The 18,279-nt window shown below is 43.1% G+C and overlaps 1 protein-coding gene across 3 annotated transcripts in view; it reads right to left on the reverse strand.

Annotated features, from left to right (window-relative positions):
• Window positions 1-18,279, reverse strand: part of cadpsa (Ca2+-dependent activator protein for secretion a) — a 348,666-nt gene that overhangs the window by 249,700 nt on the left and 80,687 nt on the right. For all 3 annotated transcript variants that reach the window (XM_076883644.1, XM_004572172.5, XM_076883645.1), the window contains exons 4-5: window positions 5,727-5,807; window positions 4,868-5,104 (exon numbers count right to left, since the gene is read on the reverse strand). In XM_076883644.1, coding sequence (XP_076739759.1) covers window positions 4,868-5,104; window positions 5,727-5,807 — 318 coding nt within the window. The remainder of the gene's footprint in view (window positions 1-4,867; window positions 5,105-5,726; window positions 5,808-18,279) is intronic.

The raw sequence follows: 18,279 nt of genomic DNA on the forward strand, positions 1-18,279 counted from the left end.
CCTCAGGTGGCTCGACGCACCGGCAGCACCCTGCTCCAGGGCTGGGCCCCCATGCACCCACCCGCCCACAACCCCGGCAACACACCAACCAGGACCCAAGCCCCCGAGGCCCGGTCCGGGTCCCAGCCCAGAGACGGAGCGCCCCCAGAACCTCACGCCCATCCCGGACCCACCCAGGGGCAGCCAGGCTACCAGGTCAGTAACCCACGTCCGTCAGCACAGACCCTCCCCTAGCCCCGCTGCACGCAGCCGCGAGGAAACAGTCACCTGAGAGCCAACAGAGCCCCTAACCGGACATGACCGCTACCCCGGGTTGAGCCCCCCAAGGAAGATGCCTCCGGGGAACCCCCCGACGCCCTAAGCCTGTCCCTACCCCCACACCAATCACAACAGTGAAGGCGGGACCAAACTATGACCCCCCACCCCCACTAGGTGATGGAGCTGATCAAAGGAGCCCAGAGCAATTGATCTGATGTGGTGGCAGAGGCTGTATCAAGACTAATGTAATCTAATAGATAATTTCTATATTGGTTAGAGTTAAGATTATTTTTATTTTTCCAGTTCATGAGGACTGTTTTCTTGGCTATGCATAGGGCAGTGAAAACCATATGGGCGATATTCTTTTCTGAAGTGACATTATCTAAGCTGCCCAACAAACACACTAAGGGGGAAGTTGGAATGTTACATTTCAGACACTTCGATAAGTCTTCACATATCTCGCGCCAAAACTTCTGAACTGGTGGACAGAACCAAAGAGCGTGGATATAATTGTCCGGTGAATTGGTTTGGCAGTGTGAGCAGTTGTTGGTAGACGTAAAGCCCATCTTGAACATCCGATGACCTGTATAGTGCACTCTATGTAATATTTTGTATTGAATTAATTGAAGACTGGGATTTCTAATTAGATGAAAGGTTTTTAAGCAAATCTGAGACCAGAAGTTTTGGTCTAAGTTAACTGATAAATCCGCTTCCCATTTTGCAATAGGAAGTGATATTGATTCATCTGTTTTAGAAAGCATTCTGTATATTTTGGATAGTAATTTGGGGGGTTTAAGAGTAAGAAATTGAACCACACTTGGTGGTGTTTGTAGTTCAACTTGACCCGGTTTAAATTTCTTTTTTACTATGGATTTAATTTGTTGATATTCTAAAAAATCTTTTCTTGTTGATCCCATATTGTGTAACTAGTCCGTCAAATGAAATAAATTCTGTTCCTTCTAGTATATGTTCTAAATATTTGATTCCTTTATCACTCCAATCTGAACAGTTTATCATATTATTGTTTTGTAATATGTCAGGGTTGTTCCAGATAGGTGTACGTTTGCATGGGATTAATGAAGACGCCATCAATTTTAGAAACTCCCACCATGCTGTCAGAGAAGAGCTGATGTTGATGCTTTTAAAGCATTCATGTCGTTGGATGTTTGAGCTGATAAATGGTAGGTCTGAGATCTCTAGATTATTGCAGAGTGCTTGTTCTACATCTAGCCAAGGTTCATCTAAGGTTCATCACATAACACAGACTCACATGCAGGCACTACAGAGGGAACAGAGACGTGGGACCAGGGCAGACACAAACACTGACTGAACACGGGGATATAAGAACTAAGGATACACAGAGACGCGAACTAGACAAGGGGATACAGGTGATAGGGAAGACAGAGCAACTAAAGAAGACAGAGACATAAACCATAAGACAGAACTCAAAGAAACCAAAGACTAAAAAGTATAAATAATATAATAAACTCAAATACCCTGGGTCAACGACCCAGGCATCCTAACAGTACCCCCCCCCCCCCCCCCCCCCCCCCCTTAAGGGCTGGCTTCCAGACAGCCCAAACCAAAACACCAAAACAAAAAAAACCCAACCAGGGCGGGCGGCGGGGGAAACAGGATGGAGGACTCGAAACAAAACCAAACAAGGAGCCAGAAACAAAAAAAAGAACAAACAATGGAGCCCGGAAAGCAACAGAACAAAAGACAGGCTCACGACAGGCGCAGGCGGCCAGGAAAAACAGTTCACAAAAAGTTCAGGGGGCCGACCCGGAGGCTGACGGCCCAAGAGCCCAGAAAACAGTTCAGGGGGCCGGGCAGGCAGGAGACACCGGCGACGACGGAGTAGGTCAGGAGGCCGACCGGGCGGGAGGCACCGGCGGCGGAGCAGGTCAGGAGGCCGGCCGGGAGGCACTGGTGGCGGCGTAGTTCAGGGGGTCGTCCATGACGGCAACGACATCCAGTCATCGGCCGGACAGGACGTGCAGGCCGGACAGGACGTGCAGGACGAGCAGGACGTGCAGGACGTGCAGGCCGGACAAGACGAGCAGGCCGGACAAGATGTGCAGGAACAGACAGCATGGAGACCTCAGGAGCAGACGAAGCTGAACACTCGGAGGCTGGACCAGGCGGAGCTGCAGAGGCTGAGGCCGGACCAGGCGGAGCTGCAGACTCGGGGGCTGGACCAGGCGGAGCTGCAGACTCGGAGGCCGGACCAGGCGGAGCAGCAGAGGCAGGACCAGGCGGAGCTGCAGACTCGGAGGCCGGACCAGGCAGTGGAGCCGGTGGTGGCTGAACGGCCTCGCCAGAACCATCAGCAGACACTGGGACGTGCTGGCTGGGTCCTCCCGGACCCTCAGCTGACGAGGCGGGTGGCTGAACGGGCCCCTCGGACCCTCCAGCGGAGACGGGTGGCTGAACGGGCCCCTCGGACCCTCCAGCGGAACCAGTTTGCAGAACAGATGAAGTGGGTGTGATGTCAGAATGTCCAGAGTCAGAATGCTCAACAGTTCTGTTGTGGCGGCGGCCAGAACGCCGTTTCCTTCGGGATGAGGAAACAGGAACCGGTGGAGAAAAAGAGACCTCCTCCTCATCCTCCGACCACATAGCTGCCAGGAAAAAGGCAGGCGAACGAGAACCCAGCTGGTGTGGGGAGGGAGAGGAAGTCTGTGGCAATGTTGAGACAGAAGGAGAGTGTGTGTTGTCCCGGGGTAACAGTGGCGAAGATGTAGAGAGTAAGAGAGCAAGCTCACCAGCCTTGACTTGCTCTCTCCAGGCAGTAATGGTGTCGTCCAACTTAGTGTCCTTAGCAAACTGGCTAAGCCGGGGGTTAAAGCGAATGATGGCCTCCACCGCACTCAGCCCCACTGCCATGGTCCTTAAATCAGGGGACTGGGCGATGCGGTCAAGCAGGCTCACCATCCGCTCCATCTCAGTGTTGTACTCCGAGGAAAAAGAGTCTGCGGGGTCCATGTTCTGGTCGCGATCTTCTGTTAGGTGACGGCTGTGTGCGGACAGGGATAGGACCCAAGATGCAGACTCCAAACTTAAACTCAAACCAAAACAGCTTTACTGCTGAACGCAAACATAACATAACTGGGGAAAAAACTCAAAATAAACTAACACCGGTGGACTACTCATGATGTCAGATCAGCATCCTGATGTGGCACACCTGTGAGGTGGGATGGATTATCTCAATATAGCAGATGTGCCCACTACCACACATTTGGACTGATTTGTGACCACTGTTTGGGAGGGATGGTTATATTGTGTATCTGGAATGAATTTTAGGTCTCTACGTCCATCCCATGGGGAATGGGAGCAGTAACAAAGATGTTGCGTTTATATTTTTGTTGAGTGTATATAGACATATATACGTATAGAGACATCTGTGCTGAGTATGGTCTGGAAGTCCCGAGATCAAAATGGGAGACGCCCCCAAGAGTGGGAGAGAATGACCGAGCTAAGATCCTGTAGGACTTCCAGATACAGACGGACAAAATGGTGGTGCCTAACCAACCGAACATAGTGGTGGTAGACAAACGAAAGAAGACAGCCATAGTGATATATGGAGTGGTTCCGAATGACAGCAATATCAGGAAGAAGAAACACGTGAAACTTGAGAAATACCAAGGGCTCAGAGAAGAGCTAAAGAAGATGTGAAGGGTGAAGGTAACAGTGGTCCCAGTGGTAATCGGAGCACTAGGTGCGGTGACTCCCAAACTAGGCGAGTGGCTCCAGCAGATCCCGGGAGGAACATCAGAGCAACATCTTCTGGACGTCTCTGTCCAGAAGAGTGTAGTCCTAGGAACAGCTAAGACCCTCAAACTCCCAAGCGTCTGGTAGAGGACCCGAGCTTGAAGAATAGACTGCCCGCAGGGGCGAGTGGGGAATTTTTTTTATATGTATATGTATATTCGGCCCTCGCACTTAACTAGGCAGATTGATAACCATCATGACGCTTGCCCATCAATAGAGTTGGACTGTAGTGGAGTGGAGTGTAAATAAAAAGGCTGAATAGCCTTTATACAAGCACACACACACTTCTTAGCATTGCAGCTCTAATCCAGCTAATTAGAGTTAAGCTAATCCATTTGCTAATATAATAGCTAAACCGTGAGATACCAGGAATGGGAAATACAGTGAGGAAATGGATTTGAAAATGAGAAATGGAATCGCCATTTTAAATTTCAGAAATATATCTTTGATTTGTTTTTAATTAAATGACTTCTTTTCTCTTTTTAATTGTATTTTTTCATTTGAAGTAATTCGTTTTGAAATATTGATATAAAAATATATAAATTGATTTATAAATAGTGATTTTATTTTAAATTCAATTGTTAAATAATAGTAATATTTAAATAAGTAAAATAATTGTTTAAAATAATAATTTACTAACGCATATTTTATTGCCGATAACTGATAACCAGGATAGATAGGCAGGCAGACTAACAATTCAAAGGAATTAGACTACTGGGAACCGGTTCTCTACAACAACTGGTTCTCGATTATGTGCACTCTGCTGTATTTGCACCAGTAAAATGGCACAGCAAGACATCATTCTACAAACGGTTTCATAGGTCTCTCCACCTACCTCCAGGGTGAAGGACAGCACTACATCAGACTTGGACAGCGCATTCTCATCCTCCTGGCCCATGTCCATGATGGAGGTGTTGTGGCCTCGTTTTAGCTTCTGCAGCTTGAACTCTCCTCCTTTGGACACTGGCATGCTTTCCAGGTTTGCCATCAGAAGGTTGACAGAGGATCGCAGCTCCTCAATGTACATGGCCTCCATTTCTCTAGAGACAAACCGAGGGAACTTCCCCCCATACTGACAAAAATGGGAAAGCAGCCAATTAAATAATGAACATGATCCAACAATCTCCCTTGTGTGTTCAATAAAGTATCTATCTATTTGTTAAATTTTGATAAAGTCTATTCCAGCTATCACAGGGCAGGAATAAGGGTACAAGACAGGTTGCCAGTCTGTTACAGGACTAAAATGGAAATGGAGACAGCCATTTCTGCTCACACCTACTGCCAATTTTGCCAGTCAGTCTAACATTCATAACTTCAGACTGTGAGAGGACGCTGGAACATATAAACTCCACAGAGAAAGGCCCCAGCCAGCTAGCAGATTTGAACCATTACTATTACCATCTATTAATGTGGGTTCTACCTTATAATATAAAGCGCCCTAGGATGACTGTTGTTGTGATGTGGAGCTGTATAAATAAAATTGAATTGAACCTTCCAGCTACGACATAATGGTGCTAACCACCAAACCACCGTGCTGCTCATTTCTAATAAATGTTATATAAATGTAAAAATTTAACTGAGGAAAAATGTCTGTATTTATATCATATGTTGAAATATAAAATAAGAGTCAATCCTGACCTATTATTATTATCCTAACCCTATTATTAATCTCCTCAACCATCCAAATGTCTTACCCGAGCAATCTGGTCTGCCATTTGAAGTCGTCCATCCAGCTCTCTTCTGATCTGTGCTGCCTGTTCATCTGGGTTGTCCAGCTGGGGAAACATATTACACATATTGTGCATATTGCTCTTTTTAAACAAAAAACTCCCAAGTACACTAATAAGACACAACCTCATGACCACTGACAGGTGAAGTCAATAAAACTGGCATGGCATGGCACGCGAGATATATTGGGCAGTGTGCTCTGTAGCTAGAATGTTTTCAATTTAGGAAATAATCGGTGCAAATTAATTAAATTATCTTGAATAAAGAAAACAGTGTTTGAATATTAGTTAAATGTCAGCGCTGTAGTTCAATGACTGAAAGTTTAGATGGAGAAAATAGGTGAGGGGATTTATTCAGTACTAACTGCCTCAAAGCCCTCCAAATGTCTACCATACTTCCTCTGATAAAAGCCAGGGCCCCAGGTAACCTTGCAGGACTGGTAAATGACCTGGTAAAGGGCCTGCATTTGTATAGCGCTTTACTTTGTCTCTAAGGACCCCAAAGCCCTTTACACTACATTCAGTCATTCACTCATTCACACACACATTCACACACTGTAATCATCAGCCCCACTCGTTAAATAAATAAATGTAAATGGATTGATAAAAAATAATTAAAACAACACTGTCATTTCTGCCATTTGAAGTTTTGCTTCAATGTACAAATCACAAATATGAAATACAACAGCATGCGGGACAAGCTTTGGGAGAGGCAGTAGGAAAGTAGGAAACCAAAAGGCAGAGTAGACCCTAGAAAGATTGTAGAGCTAACACAGAGAGACAGGCAACCATTTGCACTCACATTCACACCTATGGGCAATATAGAACCAGCTAAATCCCACTAACAGCATGTGTTTGCACTGGATTATCAGACTCTTCCAGGGCAGTAGGTCTCAAAATAGTAGGAAGGTAGAGTAGGTCAATTCAATTCAATTCCATTTTATTCATATAGTGCCAAGTCAAAACAACAGTGGGCTTAAGGTGAACCCTACAATAATACAGAGAAATGCCAACAATCACATGACTCCCTTTGAGCAAGCACTTTGGCGACAGAGGGAAGGAAAAAATCCCTTTTTTATAGGAAGAAACTTCCATCAGAATCAGGCTCGCTAATGGGTCATAGATTTTTACAATTTTAAGTTGTTTTTTTTTATTTATGTGCTCAAATATAGGACATATGCATATTTTAAGTACTTCAAAATCTAAATGACAGATTGTGATTAATTTTGACAGTAAGAAATACCACTGAAAATGTAGTTTATGAGATATTCATGTACAAACATTGCATTACATTTGGTGTGAAAAAACAGGCCTGAAAGTTGGTAACAAAGGGGTAATGGTAGAGTAACAAGGGGGAAACAAGTGGGTAATGATGTGGTAATTTCTATGTTATTACTATTCAATTAACAAAGTAATAACCATGTAATATCCACGTAATATCATGGTAGCAACAACGGTTACGGTTGAGTAATATTATTTATGAACTTTATGTAATAGGATAATAATAGCCCCAAAACTGGGGGTAACAATGTGGACATACAGCTTGGTAATAAAGTGGTAATTGTAGGGTAACAAAAAGGAAACTAGAACGTAATAATGTGGTACTTTCTAAGTTATTCCCACTCAATTACCTCTGGTAGTTTCTGTGTAATAAGCAGGAAATATAGCTGCAAAATGCAAAACCTGAGTGTTTCTATTTAATAGCATTAATAACCTGTTAAAGCAAACTAAAAAAAGTGTGTGATTATTATCTAGTAACACATGTGGTAGGTTCTGTATAATAAGCATAAATAAAAACAGCGTGCAAAGAACTGGCTGCCAGTAGGTGGCAGACTGCTGCTGTACTGGAAATCTCTTTATTTTATGTATTAAACGCATCACTAATAGTAGTAATACTTTCTCAACTCAGTGTAGAATAATCACTCTTGACACCAGTTGTATGCATGTAAAATGTTATCAGGTGGGCCACAAGGTTTATTGCCTTCTCACAGTGAACCCATTGAAGACTTAAGGGTCTCCAGACATCCTGTTGTAAAGGAGGTGACAGTTGGTGACAGTTTATCTTTCTTAGACCAGGAGAGGGTCAAGGGTGAGCTGGAATGAAGAGATGAGGATATATGATCTGCTGTGGAATGTTCTTTGTTTAAGAGTGTCTGTGTCTGTGTGTGTAAGGGCAGTGGCCACAATTCAGAGATCACCCTAGTGTTTGGCTGGAGTGGGTCTCTCCATATTGCAATATGTTTATTAAGTCATTTCAAAACGCTCACTGGGTACGTTGCAGGTTATTGTTAAAATTTCCATAACACTGCCTACTGGGAGTCTGCACTTTCAATTTTATCCCTGGAGAAAGACAAAGAAGAAGTAGGGTGCCAGGTTTCCACTTTAGCCACCGTTTGCCTCCATTTTGGCTTGCCTTGTAGAGCCATGCTTACATAAACCAATGGATTATAACAATACATTTGGAATCAACTTATACCACATACCACAACTTACACCACTAACAGTGTAGCTAACAGTAGGTTAGTAGCTAAAGTTAGCTTACCTAAAAATACTTAGAGTACTTCTAAAAACTAAGGTTGCATAAAAGTAAGATTGTCGTGACCTTACCATTATTGGACAAAGTTTATTCCAACATCAAAATGGGCTACAGGGCCAGACCTTTGCCACATCTGGGTCAGTCTGACCACTTGTCACTGTTTCTAATCCCTGCATATGCCCCCCTCAAGAAAACTGCTCTTACCATCACAAAGAATATTACCATATGGCCAGAGGGTGCCTCTCAGCAGCTGCAGGACTGTTTTGACAGGACTAACTGGGATATCTTTGAACATCAGGACTTGGAAATGTTCACAGACAGTGTCCTCTGCTATATAAAACATTGCATAGACACTGTTACAGCAGTCAAACGGATCCGGGCTTATCCCAACCAAAAGCCCTGGATGACCCGGGAGGTCAGGCAGCTGCTGAAGGAGAGGAACATTGCGTTCAGGTCTGGCAACAGGGATTACTACACCACAGCCCGATCCAACCTGAAGAGAGGCATCAGAGAGGCAAAGGGGGACTATAGGAGGAGGATTGAGGACCATCTGAAGAGTAATACCAGCCAGCAGGTGTGGCAAGGCATCCAGCACCTAACCAACTATAAGATCAATCTCGGAGCTGCGGACGGTGACCTGGAGCTGGCAGAGGAGCTGAATATCTTCTTCGCCCGCTTTGAGACCAGGGTACCGGAGGTATTGGAGCCACAGCAGCAACACGCCACCCATAGCAGCACCACCCTCACCCTGGAAGAGCACGAGGTGAGGCGCATGCTGCAGGCTGTTAACCCGAGGAAGGCGGCAGGTCCTGATGGTGTGCCAGGTCGAATATTGAGGGATTGTGCAGAACAGCTGGCTGGGATCTTCACCAGGATTTTCAACAAATCCCTCGCACAGGCGACTGTCCCACTCTGCCTGAAGTCCTCCACCATAGTCCCCTTGCCTAAGAAGCCCCACATCACCGGCCTGAATGACTACAGACCGGTGGCACTCACCCCAGTGGTAATGAAATGCTTTGAGAAGCTGGTCCGCAGACACATCACAGCAGCCCTGCCCCGCAGCCTGGATCCACACCAGTTTGCCTACAGAGCAAACCGGTCCACGGAAGACGCTGTAGCCACAGCACTCCTGCTGCATTAACTCACCTGGAAGAGCATGGTAGCTATGTGCGGATGCTCTTCGTGGATTACTGCTCAGCTTTTAACACCATCCTTCCACACAAACTGGTGGCCAAGCTACAAGACCTGGGGCTTCCATACAGCACCTGCATGTGGATCAACAGCTTCCTCTCGGGCCGTAGACAGAGAGTCAGAGTTGGCCATCACACATCCTCAGCCCTGAGTCTCAGCACTGGCTCACCCCAGGGCTGTGTGCTCAGTCCACTGCTCTACTCTCTCTACACACACGACTGCACTCCTCGCCACCACAGCAACATCTTTGTGAAATTTGCAGATGACACCACAGTGGTGGGGCTCATTTCCAAGGGAGACGAGTCTACGTACAGAGACGAGGTGGAGCAGCTGACGTCATGGTGTAAGGCCAATAACCTCCTCCTCAACACTTCAAAAACCAAAGAACTCATAATAGACTTCAGAAGGAAAAAGGCAGAGATCCAACCACTATTCATAAATGGGGACTGTGTAGAAAGGGTGGCAAGCTTCCGCTTCCTGGGAGTCAATATAGAGGAGAACCTTTCCTGGAGTGTGAACACCTCCGAGCTGCTGAAAAAGGCCCAACAGAGACTGTATTTCCTGAGAATTCTCAGGAGGAATAACATCACACAGAAACTGCTGGTGTCCTTCTACAGAGCCACCATTGAGAGTGTTCTAACTTACTGCATATGCATCTGGTACACTAGCTGCACAGGGGCTCAGAGGAAAGCACTCCAAGGGATCATTAACACCGCCCAAAAGATCACTGGCTGCCCTCTCCCCACACTGGAAGTTCTACACAACGCCCACTGTTTTAAAAAGGCCCAAAACATCATAAAAGACACCTCACATCCTGGCCACTCCCTGTTCGAACTGCTGCCCTCAGGCAGACGGTACAGGGCAATCAGAGCAAGGACTAATAGACTCAAACACAGCTGTTATCCAACTGCAATAACACATCTGAATACTACAAAAAAATGTCCATCACGCCACTCTTGTGTTAATCTATGCACGGTCTGAAGCATGTGTGTGGGAATGTATGTGAATGTTTTACTGTTACATCTTATTAGTATTTTAAGTATTCTATCTATTTTATTTATTGAATTTTATTGTTTTATTTATATTTTGATATTGCTAGGGATGATGCAATGATCGGGGACCATTCTTCATTTCGTTGTTCTCATGACAATGACAATAAAGTTTCTGATTCTGATTCTGATTCTGATTATTGTAAATATGGATAGAGAACTTGATGTGGTTAGTTATAGTTTCAAATAAGACATAGATATTTGCCCAAAAATTGAATATTCCAGTTTTCAGCTGAGAGGCTTGATCTTTTGATGGTCAGGGGTCAATCAATGATGAAGGTGGATCAGGGTCATGGTGTTGCGCCCCCCACAACCCTGAATTGAACAAGCACGAGAACATGGATAGCATCTTATTTTTGTGTACTGGACTTTTTTTTAAAATTGCACCACTTTTTTGTCCCTACCTGAAATATATTTACCATATTATTTGCTGCCATCCACGTCTAAAGTATGATGTGAAAGATGGTGCTCTACACGCCTACGCCAATCTAATGTATTCATATGTGTTGTACATTTAAATATAATTATTAACATTTTGAATATGTGTTTCCAGTACATTACAGACTTCCTGATGCTTGTTTTAATCAATTAATCAATTAATAGAAAGTGGTACTAACACTTTATGCAAAATGGAGATGGTCAAGCAGGACTGGATGATCTGAGATAAATAGGAATCAGAATATTTCAATAATCCGTAAGGAAATTATCACCCATAGTAAAAACTTTTACTATTTTCTTACTAAAATAGTTATTTCAAATATAGTTGAAGAGTTTAAGTATCATAAGAAGTTTCTTATTTCAACTCATTTACCCTCTGCATATGATTGCATTTATATATTCTAGCTTTCTTGTACAAACAGTGAGTGTGCAAAGATAGGAAAACATCTGAAAGCTATAAGCTGGGGCCGATGTCTTTATTATCAGGCTGGTGCCTAAGTGACTGTGTAAAGAAACTTCACAGAAGAAAACAATTGTGCAGACAAAGGTTGTTTGTTTATATATAATGGTGGTGTAAAGACTGCTTTTGCCGTACCCATTTGCAAAAAATGTTTTTTAATTTTTTTCAAAATCTCAGAAAATCAGTTCCAAAGCTCTAATGCTTATTTTTTCACAACAGTCATCAGTTGCAAAACCTTTTTAGGGGGTTGTGTTGTTGTTTCCTCTTAAGTGCGCCTTATTCCAGGAAACAGATTTAGCTAAAAACTCTGAAGTTGTTAACACTGAGATGAGAGAAACTTAGAGTTGATGTTAACCGTCTTTATGGATCAGAAACTCAGAGTCAGTCACTAGAGTAACAGACTGACTGTTGGCAGATTTTTTTTCAACAAACACCTCTATGCTCTATTCGAGGAAGCACGTGGAAAAAACGTAACATTAAACTCCGAGTTGATTAAATCTGAGATCAACAACCGATCCGCTGTTCAGGAACAGGAAACTCACAGACTTACTTCAGTAACTTCTGAGATTTCATTTCATTGCTCTGTGTAACCATTTGTTACACAGTAACGACAGTTACACGACAGTAAACTTGAATCTTGAATCTTGAGTTTGTTCACTCAACAAAGTGTGTTTGTGTGTGCACAGAGTAAGAAAGGATTATCATTAGCGGAGCCCTGGTACTATGATTCAACATGGTAACACATAAATAAATAGCAGAGCACCTGCCAGTGCTGACTGAATGCATGTGAGTGTTTGATGGAAACCACTTAAGGACAGAAAAAAAACGCTTGTATGAATGGGTGAATGAGGAATACAAACCACGTTGCTCGTAGTAGAAAAATGATATATAAGAACCAAGCCATTTACAGAAATGTTTGCATTTAATGACTAAATCAAAATCTGTGAAGAAATTTTAAGATTAAATGTAATCAGAACACAGACTGTTACCCCGGTAACTAGTGATGTGTCGGTCGCAAATGAAACAGCTCTTTGAAGTGTTTCTTTTTTTTTTCTTTCTCTCACCCTCTCTCTCTCGCTTTTTTTTTCACTTCACACTGCATGTGAGCCTTGTGTTTGTGATGAGCAGAGAGGGGAGGGGTGGTAGGTACACTCGCAGCAGCAGTAGCACACAAACAGAGCAGGAGGGAGAAAGGGAAAGAGCCAGGGGCAACAGCAAGAGACAACATCAACACATTAGAAAGGTATAGTAATGAAAATGAGTGACACCAAGAAAAGAAGCAAAATCTGGAACCATCTCAATTTTATTGACAATGTAAAGGCAGCGTGTAGAGTCTGTAAGAAAAGGATATCAAATAGAGCCGGTTGGGAATGGGAAGATAAAACACAGTCAGTTGAGTGTGATATTAATGAAGGTGCCAGTGTGTCTACTGTAACTGTTGCTGCTGCTTCTGCTGCAGTATCTACAGCATCATGCAGTATACCACCACAAGCACATAAACCAACCCAGAGCTTTATGAGACAGTTTTAGCAGAAGTCTTTGATCCAAGCAAGACAGAACTCAACTGATGAAGAACTGGACAAAATCATTGCACTTGATTTCCAAAAAAATTCTGTTGAGGATTCAGGAAGTTTATTCATGCACTGAATCCTATTTTATATTGTTGTTGATAATAAATTTATTAAAGCAACAAAAAAACCTGAAGAGCTGCTTGGGAGCAGAAAGAGCCGGCTCTTTTTAGAGAGCCGAGCCAAAAAAAACCCCCAGCTCTCTAAAAAGAGCCGGAATTCCCATCACTACCAGTAACTGACTCAGAGTTGAAGTTAACTCTCTTTCTGTAACAAAAAACACTGCCAGGCACTTTTCTTTTAGTGGTTGGCAGCTGTTTCTTTTAGAGAAATGAAGGCTGTCATCTGTCAGTTACTGCTGACATTCGATCACTGGGAGCTGGGAAGATTAAAGCAGTTTTCTGCCTTTATGCATTTTTATCCAATAATGGAAAAAATAATAGATTTTTTGTTATCATTGTTATTGTTATTATTATAATTAGTGTCTTGGAAATTTTAGAAAAAATATTTAAAAACTGAAATGGTCATAATCTGCTGCAGAAACAGTTTTTATTTAATACAAACTAACCTGAGGGGGATCTGTGTCTGATCTGTTTCTCCACATATGACCTCCACTTTCTGTCTACCAAATTTTGTCCTGTCTGGTTGAAAAAGATATTGAGGAAACCTCTCTGAGGATGTCATTTACTGTGGACTGGAACACGGCTAGGGCATTTGTGAGGCCAAAAGCATCAGTGGGTACTCAAAGTGACCAAGGTGGCTTTAAAAGCCATTTTCTCATTCATCACCCAGTCGTGGGGTAAACAATACTGATGATAGTGCAAACTCCAAGAAGTAACCTTATTGTTAGCCCAGTCAATAGTGGGACTATGGGTCTGGAGCAAGGGAAATTTGAGTACCAGGGGGAGTAAGGAGATTAAAAATGTGCAACATAATGTAGTCACAGTGGTTCCCAGGTAATAACAGAGGACAGATTCCATATGGGTGATGGAAGGTAGTTATTATCCATTGATACATTCTTCATATATGTGTCTTGGGTGGAGATGGGAAGGTCAAAACAGACATTTTGACGCTGTGTTGAGCTCCCAAAGTGCAGATGTTTCAGAACACTGCTCTGAAACGTAGTTTAAACCGATCGAATAAATGTTCTCAATTAAATGGATCGGTATAGCAAAAGCCACTCAGAAACTTTGGAAAACTCTCAGAGACCCAAAGCCACAGCTGAATCAGAGAGTTAACAGACAGCTCACAGGACAACAGCTTCAAGCACAGCTTAATAGTGGTCATAGTAAGCAAGTCTCATTTTCAGCTGTGAAGAGAAGATTTTGAGCTACAGGTTTGACATGATGAGTGCCAGGAAGAAAGCTATTGTAAGATGTCAGAATAAGACAAAGGTTTGCCTGGGCCATGAAACACCTCCATTGGACTACTGCAGACTGGAAGAAGGTGTTATGGACTGATGAATCAATATCTGAAATCTTTGGTTCATCATGCAGGATCTCTGTTGAGTAGGTGAAAGGATGGTTCCACAATGTGTGGCATTAATTGTCAAGCGTGGAGGAGGAAGTGTGATGGTCCGGGCCTGTTTGCTGGATCCAGGGTTGGTGACTTGTACATAGTGAGAGGCACCCTGAACCAAAACCACAGCATTCTGGAACATCATGCTTAGTTGGTCAGGGGTTCATCCTACAGCAAGATAATGACCCAAAACATAAGTCCAATCTATGCCAGAACTACCTCAGGAAAAAAGAACAAGAAGGTGAGCTTGAAAACACGGCGTGTTCAGCAGTGTCTCCAGACTTAAACCCCATCGAGCTGGTTTGGGATGAACTGGACAGAAGAGTGAAAGCAAAGCGGCCTACAAGGTCCACATTTATGGGAACATCTGCAACAGATATGGGAGAATATTTGATTTCTATTGTAGAAAGAATGCCACGTGTGTGTTATATATACCAGGACTTCTCCAACTCTGGATACTTTTAAAACTCGTCCAAAGACCCATTTTTAATCCTTAACTTTTAAGTCTCTATGAGTCTGTCATTATTTTATTCTTATTATTTCCTTGATTTTGCTTTCATTTAAAATTTTATCTGATTATTCTATTGTACAGTACTTTGGTCAACAGTTGTTGTTTGTAAAAGTGCTACATGAATTAAATTGATTTGGTTTCATTTTGATTTAGTGTATTTTATAGCTGATTTAATACATGGGTCAAAATCGACCCATTAACATACAGTGGGGCAAAAAAGTATTTAGTCAGCCACCGATTGTGCAAGTTCCCCCACCTAAAATGATGACAGAGGTCAGTAATTTGCACCAGAGGTACACTTCAACTGTGAGAGACAGAATGTGAAAAAAAAATCCATGAATCCACATGGTAGGATTTGTAAAGAATTTATTCGTAAATCAGGGTGGAAAATAAGTATTTGGTCAATAACAAAAATACAACTCAATACTTTGTAACATAACCTTTGTTGGCAATAACAGAGGTCAAACGTTTACTATAGGTCTTTACCAGGTTTGCACACACAGTAGCTGGTATTTTGGCCCATTCCTCCATGCAGATCTTCTCGAGAGCAGTGATGTTTTGGGGCTGTCGCCGAGCAACACGGACTTTCAACTCCCGCCACAGATTTTCTATGGGGTTGAGGTCTGGAGACTGGCTAGGCCACTCCAGGACTTTCAAATGCTTCTTACGGAGCCACTCCTTTGTTGCCCGGGCGGTGTGTTTTGGATCATTGTCATGTTGGAAGACCCAGCCTCGTTTCATCTTCAAAGTTCTCACTGATGGAAGGAGGTTTTGGCTCAAAATCTCACGATACATGGCCCCATTCATTCTGTCCTCAACACGGATCAGTCGTCCTGTCCCCTTGGCAGAAAAACAGCCCCATAGCATGATGTTTCCACCCCCATGCTTCACAGTAGGTATGGTGTTCTTGGGATGCAACTCAGTATTCTTCTTCCTCCAAACACGACGAGTTGAGTTTATACCAAAAAGTTCTACTTTGGTTTCATCTGACCACATGACATTCTCCCAATCCTCTGCTGTATCATCCATGTGCTCTCTGGCAAACTTCAGACGGGCCTGGACATGCACTGGCTTCAGCAGCGGAACACGTCTGGCACTGCGGGATTTGATTCCCTGCCGTTGTAGTGTGTTACTGATGGTGACCTTTGTTACTTTGGTCCCAGCTCTCTGCAGGTCATTCACCAGGTCCCCCCGTGTGGTTCTGGGATCTTTGCTCACCGTTCTCATGATCATTTTGACCCCACGGGATGAGATCTTGCGTGGAGCCCCAGATCGAGGGAGATTATCAGTGGTCTTGTATGTCTTCCATTTTCTGATGATTGCTCCCACAGTTGATTTTTTCACACCAAGCTGCTTGCCTATTGTAGATTCACTCTTCCCAGTCTGGTGCAGGTCTACAATACTTTTCCTGGTGTCCTTCGAAAGCTCTTTGGTCTTGGCCATGGCGGAGTTTGGAGTCTGACTGTTTGAGGCTGTGGACAGGTGTCTTTTATACAGATGATGAGTTCAAACAGGTGCCATTCATACAGGTAACGAGTGGGGGACAGAAAAGCGTCTTACAGAAGACGTTACAGGTCTGTGAGAGCCAGAGATTTTCCTTGTTTGAGGTGACTAAATACTTATTTTCCACCCTGATTTACGAATAAATTCTTTACAAATCCTACCATGTGGATTCATGGATTTTTTTTTCACATTCTGTCTCTCACAGTTGAAGTGTACCTCTGGTGCAAATTACTGACCTCTGTCATCATTTTAAGTGGGGGAACTTGCACAATCGGTGGCTGACTAAATACTTTTTTGCCCCACTGTAAGTGATGATAACAGAAAGTTAACACATGAGGAAGGATAATCACCAGAGAATGTCACATAAAAAGAGAAGATGTGTGCCAAAGTCAGCGGTATTGGTACCCAAAGGTACAGCTTCTGTATTTCACAGGGACGTAAAAGAGTGAGAAATAACTTTACTCAGAGATGTAGAAAGATAAGAAAGACAGGACAGGAGAGGAAGAAGAGAGCTTAGATTTAAAGGTAAAGACTGCTCAGTGGTGTTCCATAATGTGCAGATTTAAAGCTTACATTCAAGTTTTTATTTCAAATATTAGGTGTGTACGTGTGACATTGTTTTTTTCATGTTGTGAAACCTGTTGCAAAACAATCTGAGGTACACTAACTGCTCTGTAAATACTGCATGAAGAGCTACCCTGCCAGATAAATAGGCTATTTTGCTGTAAAGAACAGTGTGTGACTGCTCCACATTGGCTGTAGTTTCATGGTCAGAGTTATATTACATCAAGTGCAGCAGAGATTCATGTGACTTTTAGCTGATGATGCTGCTTAAATCCAACGACTGAATTCCACCTTCATACCAACTTTATACCACCTAGAAAAACAGAAACATCTGCTCACATCTGGTTGATTTAAGTTGTGTACATCCACAAAGAGCAGCAGGTCAGCTGATCACAGCCTGTACACTAAGAAAATCTACCCCACACTGAGCCACTACAACGATTTTTTGGGTTCCCCCAATGGCTGAATCCCACTTTAACCCCTGACTGTATACATTTTCCCATTTAGAAGCAAAGTAAGACTCTCTGTGTAGGCAACAGAAAATAGATTTTTTTTTTCCCCTTCAGATTCAGGCTGAGTATAATTAGAGTATAATTAGAATTTTTTTAAAGTTTGTATTCCTATCTACTGAAAATATTTTATCATTATGTTAATATAGCACAAGGTTCGGGTAGCTTTGCATGAAAATAAAAACATCCTCCAAAACCTTACATTTTTCACAGCCTGTAATTTTCTTACTTTTGAATCAGTATTTCAAACTTTACTGAAGTATTTTTTTAGAATAGAATAGAATAATCCTTTAATTGTCCCACAAGGGGAAATTTGGTTGTAACAGCAGCCAGAAAGACACATATACAAACAAACAGTACACAGGACAGAAACATACACATTTTCTTTTCTTCTTACATATTTACATTAAGGACAATGGTTACTAGAAACAGAGTACTGTACAGTTATTAACTAGTGGGAAACTAGCGGATGATACCGTGGAGACAAAGACTATCACAACGTTTCCCAACCAGAAGCCGTGGGTGGATAAAACCATCCGTGACGCTCTGAGATCCCGCACCGCTGCCTACAACACGGGACTCACGACGGGGGACATGGACCCGTACAAAGCCGCATCATATAATGTGCGGAGGGCGGTGAAAGAGGCGAAGCAGCGCTACGGGAGGAAACTAG

The sequence above is a fragment of the Maylandia zebra genome, linkage group LG5 (genome assembly GCF_041146795.1).
Source record: "Maylandia zebra isolate NMK-2024a linkage group LG5, Mzebra_GT3a, whole genome shotgun sequence".
Classification (NCBI taxonomy): Eukaryota; Metazoa; Chordata; class Actinopteri; order Cichliformes; family Cichlidae; genus Maylandia; species Maylandia zebra.